This window comes from Pipistrellus kuhlii, unplaced genomic scaffold (genome assembly GCF_014108245.1).
Source record: "Pipistrellus kuhlii isolate mPipKuh1 unplaced genomic scaffold, mPipKuh1.p scaffold_m20_p_11, whole genome shotgun sequence".
Taxonomy (NCBI): domain Eukaryota; kingdom Metazoa; phylum Chordata; class Mammalia; order Chiroptera; family Vespertilionidae; genus Pipistrellus; species Pipistrellus kuhlii.
The window spans coordinates 2,552,501-2,560,337 of record NW_023425416.1 but is presented as its reverse complement, the minus strand read 5'-3'; the positions used below and the strand labels follow the sequence as shown (position 1 = coordinate 2,560,337).

General features: G+C 49.2%; 1 protein-coding gene across 5 annotated transcripts in view; it reads right to left on the bottom strand.

Annotated features, from left to right (window-relative positions):
• Nucleotides 1-5,180: 5,180 nt before the first annotated feature.
• The window catches only part of FRMD4B (FERM domain containing 4B), a 203,672-nt gene continuing 201,015 nt past the window's right edge, over nucleotides 5,181-7,837 (bottom strand). For all 5 annotated transcript variants that reach the window (XM_045578941.1, XM_045578940.1, XM_036430563.2 and 2 more), the window contains one exon: nucleotides 5,181-6,721. In XM_045578941.1, the coding sequence (XP_045434897.1) occupies nucleotides 6,613-6,721 (109 nt within the window). In that variant the 3' untranslated portion in view covers nucleotides 5,181-6,612. The remainder of the gene's footprint in view (nucleotides 6,722-7,837) is intronic.

The following is a 7,837-nucleotide window of genomic DNA, read 5'->3' as shown; positions in this document are numbered from 1 at the left end:
ACATGCCACACAGAACACCAGCAGCATTGTCTTCATTTTATCCCAACGCGGGCTTGTTGTTTTTTATCCCAAAGCACCTCCAGAGCAAGCCACATCGTCCTCTTGCCTTTAAGCCTAAAGCCTAAGCCAGCCTTCTGCATGGTCCTGGCCCTTGTGACTCTCCTAAGGCCACTTACTATCCCTCGTCAGTGCTCAGGCAGAAACAGCAGGCTTAGTCCAGCAGCTCTGCTTCATTTTGAAATTGTGAGCTCTCCTTATTACACTGTCTGGTTGCCTTGGTGATGGGACGGGCAGGAGGACAGTACGATAAAATGAAGAATATGCATGAGACATGCACGTGTTCAACATTATTTGTTGTTTTCTCAGCTTCACATTTAATCAAGTATTCTTTGCTTACTGGGTAAATCTGACAACTGTGCACACAGAACACGTGTTTAAATCACACCTGAGCCAGGGCAGTGCAGCTTGTGGCCTCGGTGAAGGTGAAGTGTGAGCAGAGAGAAAGGGCAGACACAGGGTGAGGTGGTTTGCTGTGGGAAGAGCAGGCCCGGTTCCGATGGCCCAGGCAGTGCTGCTCGGCAGTTCCTCTCCGCATCTGTCTGTGGAACAGGTGTGGGTGACACTGCCCCTCGGCCTGCTGGGAGTCAGAGTCAGCACCGTGCGTGCGAGGCCACACTGCGGTCTGAGGCAAAAGGACATAGCCGTGGTGGCAATACAGTCTTTGTTTACACTTTTGATTGGTTCATCATAGACTCTTTTGGCATGAGGTTTGATTTTTTAGAAGACTGCACTAAAGTACTACTTGTCACCTGGATTTCCCTTATGTTTTGTACCTGAATAAATAACTCACCCAGTCTTGGACTGGTTTGTTTGCTGTGTGCAACAGGAAATATTTTGCTTTCCGAGAACAAGAAAAATAGGTATATTTGCGCTATGCTTATTAATTTGTGTGGTTATTCAGTGTCTGTTAAGTTAATGTTCAAGAAAAAAATATTAATTTTTGTTAAAATGTTATTTTATGTTAACAATTACTACTTTTAGTTCAGCTCTTTGCATTCAGCATGTCTCTATTGAAATAAACCTACATTTCTATGAAAATTGAAGCTTTTGGGTTTTTGCAGCCCACATAAACCTTTGAGTTTGACATGCCTTTGAGTTGTTATCCTTTGAGTTTGACATGCTTGCTGTATACAGTATTTGTACAGTATCGGAAACCTCCTGCCTGCAATAACCCAACCTGGCCTCTAGATGACCTCGTTGACCAATTTTGTGTAGACGGGATTCCAGGCCAGAGAAAACCACGTTTCAGCAAAGAAAGCTTTGGCAGGCATGCTCTTCCAGCTCTCCCACATGGCTGTGCCTCCTTACAGACCAAACTGGGACACCTGTGCGCGCTCACACACCAAATGGGCGGGCCCGCCGGGCAGGCTTCTGGTTTGAAGGCTCTGGATTGAGCAGGGCCAGTCTCTCCTTGGACGCAGACGGTGTGACAGGCCCTCCCTAATGCTGCGACTAAGACTCGCTCAAGCATCTATGCCCCACGCGACCCTGGACAGAGGTCTAGCCAGTAGGGCTGCCCGGCATCCTGTGTCTACAGGACAGGTTTTGAAGTTATGGATTGTGTTTGGTGTGCTTACCAATTTTTTTTCAGGATGTCCTAAGTGTTCTGTATTCAGCTTTAAAGAAATTAAAAAAAATTAACATTTCAGCTATTTTACAAATGTAATTGGACATTCTGAATTTTAATTTGCTAAATCTGGCCACCTACTGGCTGGCTGGCTTGCACTTTCAGGCACACAACAAGGCAGATACCAGTCTTTGGGCCAGGGTTAGGGCCAAGTTCAGGGTGGAGCAAGTGAGGTGCTCACTCTCAGGCTCTGGGGGTGCACCTCGCCCTGGGTCCCCGCCTTGCAGGAGCGCTCAGGAACACACCCAGCTGGCTTGACTCCTCGGGTTACACCCCAGTGCAGCCTCCCTCCACATGGACCCCAGAGCGGCCAAACTCACACTCTATGGGCCTTCTGCATTATGATTTGTGAACTGCACTCCGGACCTGGGGCCCTTCTGATACGGAACTTGAGCAAACGGCTGCCCCTCCCTGAGCTCTCCTCTGGGAATGATCGCCATGTTGCTGTAATGATCAAATAACAAAAACGAATCCCACGTGCCCATAACAGGGCCTGGGACATAATCAGCCCCTGACAATGACGAGTTGTTTCAACAGTGTTGCCGTTTCAATGGCTAAACTACAGCAGTGAGATCTCAGAACCCCAGCTTTCCAGGGCTCCATCACTATCCAGCATCCCTTACCAGCTTTCTTTCCAGGAAGTGGAAAGAAATGGAGTATGTGCTGGGGACTCGATGCTGAGGTGTGTGTGTGCTCTCTCGTTTAGCCCAGCAAACGCCTCTGTGTGATGTGCACTGAGAGGACACTGAGGCCCTGGAGGCGGAGGTGAAGAAGTGTGCCGAGTCCGAGTCCGTGTGACCAGGGACGGGCGGCGGGAGGGGTCCACCTGGGACCTGACTTCAAAGCCCACGGCTCAGACACCCATCAGCCCCACAAAGGCTCCTTCCGGTAATTGAAGGGCAGATGCCCTTCCCAGGCCGGGCCTGTCCGTGTCCTTAATGAGAGCTTTCTCACGCTCGCTTCCCATTTGATCTCCTTTTCCATGGAGCCATTTTCCTCTGAACGGGAGGAGAGGACCCCATGAAGAGGGTTTTCTGGGAAAGGGTGTCGATGGGGGCGAGGCAGGGTGGGGAGCTGCCCTGCCCTTGGGCCTCCGCAGCAGCCTTGGAGAGCACGTTCCTCAGATGCCTCTGCCCCTCCTCTGCCCTCCGTTTAGAGGTATCGGCCAGCCGACTGCTGGCTGGCCCTTCATCCGATGGCCCTTCCGGCCACGCCCGGTCAGAGGCCGAACTGCTCAGCCGGGAACCGGACGGCAGCTGCCCTGGCTGTCTGTCCCGGTTGTTTTCACCGGCCAATCTGGTTCCCACTGCCCTTGGCCCGCCCTCTTCCTTCCTCCCCAGGCCAACCCTTTTGTTTGCTTCTTCCCTTTTCATTTTCCCTGGTTTCCAAGAGGTGCTTGGTGAGCAATTGCTTTTTATAATGTCATGGGTAATAAAAAGCCTGAGGTTTGGAGTCAGGCGGGCATAGGCGTGGATGTTAGCTTTACACCTCACTGCAAGGCCAGGTGACTGAGGTCGGGGAGCCTTTCATCCTCCCTCCTGAGGCTCTTTTCTGAGACTAGGCCACCTCTCCCTCGTGGGGAGGATGAAATGAAGTGAGGTGGCAGCACGCACCCCATTATTGGGACTACAGTGAGAGCTCACAGACCGCCCACCCTTCTTTCCTATTCCCTGTTTTTCTTCACTCCCGGTGTAAGCTGTCTTGTTGGTTTTTTGTTGTTGTTGTTTTAGTTTCTAAAACTGGCTAAGTTCTCCTCGCTTTAGGGCGAGGGGAAGGGCCCGGGGACTTCCTGATGTCACACCACCCTGAGCAATCAGAAATGGGGCTGCATGCGTGTCAGTGCCACTGACCAACCCTCAGTTCTCTCTGGCTTGCTGTGCTCGGGGCACATATGGCCATTGGTGGGAGAAAACAGTTAGATGTTCTTGGTCCACTGATGAGCCCACGTAGCAGTGAGTAATGCGGCCTTGTGGGCAGCCACCAGAGACTCGGCAGTGTCCTAAGTAAGGGTTATCTTGACCTGCCTTTCTGCCTCTGTAATGGGAGCAAATAGGTCCATCATCTTTAGAGTAATGAGCAAGGAAAGCTGAACGTGGCATGTATTCGCTCAAATTCTCATTAATATACTTTAAAAGCACCGTTTGCTACCCTTACTGCAGAAAAATTGTTACGGAGCAAGGTAGTTTAGAATTTGGAGTTAGGACCTATTTTTTGCTTTTCCCCTAATAGCCCTATGATGTTTGGCTGATTACTTGATCTGCCTAATTCTCAGATTCTTTATCTGTAAAATAGAGATAATCCTATATAATAAATCTAATATACAAATCAACCAAATGGTGGAATGACCAGTCACTATGATAGGCACTGACCACCAGGGGGCAGGCGCTCAATGCAGGAGCTGCCCCCTCGTGGTCAGTGTGTTCCCAGGCTCATGGCTGGCGAGTGCAGTGGTGTTGGTGGGAGTCTCTCCTGCCTCCTCAGCAGTGTTAAAGACCTCATGGGAAGTCCGCCTGCAAGCTTAGGCTTGCTACCCAGGGGGACTGGATCTAAGCTGGCAGGTGGACATACCCCAAGGGGTCCCAGACTGTGAGAGGGGTAAGGGGCCCCCCACCAGTGCAGGAATGTTGTGCACTGGGCCTCTAGTAGCACTATATTCCTCATGGAGCCGTTGTGGGGATTAAATGAATATAACACGTGAAGCCCTTCAGCAGTGGAAGTCATCATATAGTGGGCCCACTCTGCTTCCATTTTCACACCATTCTTTTCCCATCTGGGAGCCAAGTTCTACTTGTTCTAGCAAGGTACACTGGCAATTCTGAGTATACCATGTCTTGAACATGAAAAGATCATTTCTGTGAAAGGCATTTGCTTGGAAATAAACATCTTCCTGTATTTCATTTCCTACTCCCTCTTTCCATCGTGCAGGACAAAAAATGTCAGGTGAAATGTTTTCTTGAGATTTAAAGCCCTGTTTGCTAGTCAGCAAGAGTGGGATGAATTACTTGTTATAAGAAAACACCCTCAAGATTAGAAAGCCTAAGCATTCACTTCAGTGAGGCTGTATTTCATCAATTCTAAAACAAGTTCTTATAAGACACAGCGGTATTTTATGCATCCTAAACAAGAAAAAACTACCAGTTCAACTAGAACATGCCATCAATCAAGAGGCACTTTGCTTTCAGGAATGTGAATATAAAAAACTTGCATCTTGAAATCAATAAAACATGGTAATACTTATGTAACTGACAATCTGCAATCTTGTCCAACACGATTACTTGAAGCAGAGCACCTTTTTTTTTTTTTAGAAGTTTTTTTTTTTAAATTTAATTAATTTATCTATTTATTTTTACATATTTTATTGATTTTTCCCCCTCCCTCCCTCCCACACATCCCCTCCCTCCCCAGAGCTTTATGTCCATTGGTTGTACTTATAATGAAGCAGAGCACCTTAAACTGCTTGTGTGAACTTAAATGGAGGGATACGGAAACACTGTCAGTAGCACACCTCAGTTTATTGACCTATGTAAAAATAATAGGTCTTAAAAAGTCAGAACAGTAAAAGAATATGCAAAGGGTATTTCTGTTTCTAGAAGGCTATACAAATGCAAAAGGAATGTTATTTTTTGCATGTCTTTTTTTGTTCCAACGCCCCTCCCCCCAAACTTCATTTTTAATGATACAAATGACTAAGGACCAGTTTAACAAATCCACTTTATGTAAATACTACATGCTTTGGAATATAGATAGAAAATGTTCCAAAAAGTTGTTCAGAAACCGCTCTAGTCACAATATGAACAAGAAACCTGTATAAAAGGGGGAAGGAGCACCTGGACTGGAATTCTGAAGCAGAGTAAAGCAGACAAAGGTCTGGAATATGGAAATATCTGTTAAAAAAAACTCAACCACAACCGTAGCTAATTAGTTCTTCCACGGAAAGTATGAGGTAGTTTTAGCCTCATAGTTACATCTACCGCAGCTCGGAGTTTCTGTACTGTTAACGACTAATCTGGTTTGTGTCACTCGGTGACTTAGAACTCCCGTGGAATTCAGGCAATAGCTCACTCTTCTAACAAGTCACCATGTTAAGGCACACAATTCATCTAAAATGATGTGCTTTTTTTTTTTTTCCTTTATTTTGTTTTGGGTTCTTTCCGTTATCACCTCAAAATACTTTTTCAAATGCTTGATTATGAACTTTCCATATCAAGCCTGCCATTTCAAATGACAGCCACGTCGGAGCGTGAACAGCCTGAATAACAGCTCCTCATGCCACTGGTGCAGGGAGGAAAGGGGGGGGGGCTGGGACCTGGGTGCCCCCCAGCAAGGGGCCAGCTCCTGGGGCTGCCGTCCGGCCCCGGGGGTCACTGCAGGGTGCCATGCGAAGTCTGTGTGGACCCACCGTGTGGTGCTTGTGAAGACCGTCACTCCATCAACCCGAAACACGTGTGCACTCGCTCAGAACTTCATGAAAATGCAGCTCCTCTTCAAGTAATTCTCCAATACTGTCCATTGTTCCTGGGCAGTGTCCTCCCTGCAGCTCTCAGCTGCTTCCAGGCAGCCTGGCCGTGGCCCCGGCCGTTCACTGGAAACTGTGCTCTGCAAGCCCCCTCCGCTGCCCTGGGGGATCCTGGCAGCTTCTCACAGTTGGGGTTTGCCTCCCGCAGCTTCTCTTCCCTCACCGCCTGCTTGCTGGCGCTGGCGGGGAAGGCCGAGCTGCCTGGGCCATGGAAGGCGGTGGCCCTGCGATCGCCGGGGAGGCTGGGACGTGGAAGGGCAGGTGTCCGCGGGGCCCTGTGCGGCAGAGGATGGGGTTCACGTCGGGTGGAGGGGAGTCCTCTCTGCATCCTCGGATGCCAAACAGCCCCCGGGAAGACGCACGCTTTGCCAAGGCACACAGTGTGAGGTCGCGGGCAGGGTGGCTCCGCTCAGACTAAGGTCCCGGGCTTGGAGTCTTCGTGCCAGAGGAGCCCCTGCTCGGCCGCCTCCAGGCCGCCCGCGGCCGCCCCGTCCAGGGCGCCTGCCTCTGCGTACTGCCTGCGGGGAAAACCAGACCGTCACCAGGGGCAGCTGCGCTCCCACAGGACACGCACCCCACTCAGTGCAGTTAGTGCTAAGAGAAGTGTCCACAGCTTGGAAATACGGAGGATGCTGTCTCCTGCCGTCCACGTGGAGCGTTAGTTCTCTACAAGCACACGTTTGTGTAACTCACACTGACCGCCACGGGGACCCAGACTGTGCTAAATTCAACGGCAACTGACAGTTACTTGCCTAGAGGAAATGGAAATGACTCCTTCTAGTAGGAGAGAGTACGGTGATGGCTGTACCCCTGTGGACCGCCCACCGGTCTGTGCCTGGCGATCTCTCTCTCAGTGTGCTGAACAGTCTCTTGAGTTCTCCGGGAACCAGCTTTACCGTTATGCCAGTTCTCTCAGCAATGAGTTACATCTTTGACCCATGTCCATTTCCCGCTTATGTGAGAGTCATATTTTAAACTTTTTAAGAGGTATTTTTGACAGCCACATTTTAAGTATTATTCCAATTAAGGGATACACCAGATGCTTTCCTCAGAGATAAAGGAATATATTTAGAGGGAGGCAGCAGCATCTTGGGACATATTTTAGATCCCTAGGGTTTATGGGTCAAGTGTAAATTGGAAACATCATCATATATATAAATTATAGGCATTTTTGGATGATATATCCACATGAGAGCATCCTATTACACAAACCATTCCAAGAAGCAGAACTCATTCTGTAGTAGCAGGGTTAGAAGAGGTAAGGCAGTTAGTAGATTTCCTTTTATCTGAAATCTCAATGCCTTTTACTAAGGGAAATAAAAAGCCTTCGGAGAAAGAGCTGTGGCTATAAGTACGATGCGAACCCAGGCATTTAGTGGTTTCATATAATCAAGGAACAAAGTCGGGTTTCCGTAACTCCACACGCCAGCCAGAGCAAGCAGGACGCCCGTGACGCGAGAGGCACACGCAGACAGGGCTGCACTTACAGCTGCTGCCCCTACAAGAGAGCGCTGACCACTGCTCTCACTTCAGCAGACTCAGCCGCTCTCCGGGACAGAAGCCTTGGGTTTTGCCTAGTGACAGGCAGAGTGAAACAGGGACGAGCAAGGGAAATGGGAAAAGGGAGTGAAAGA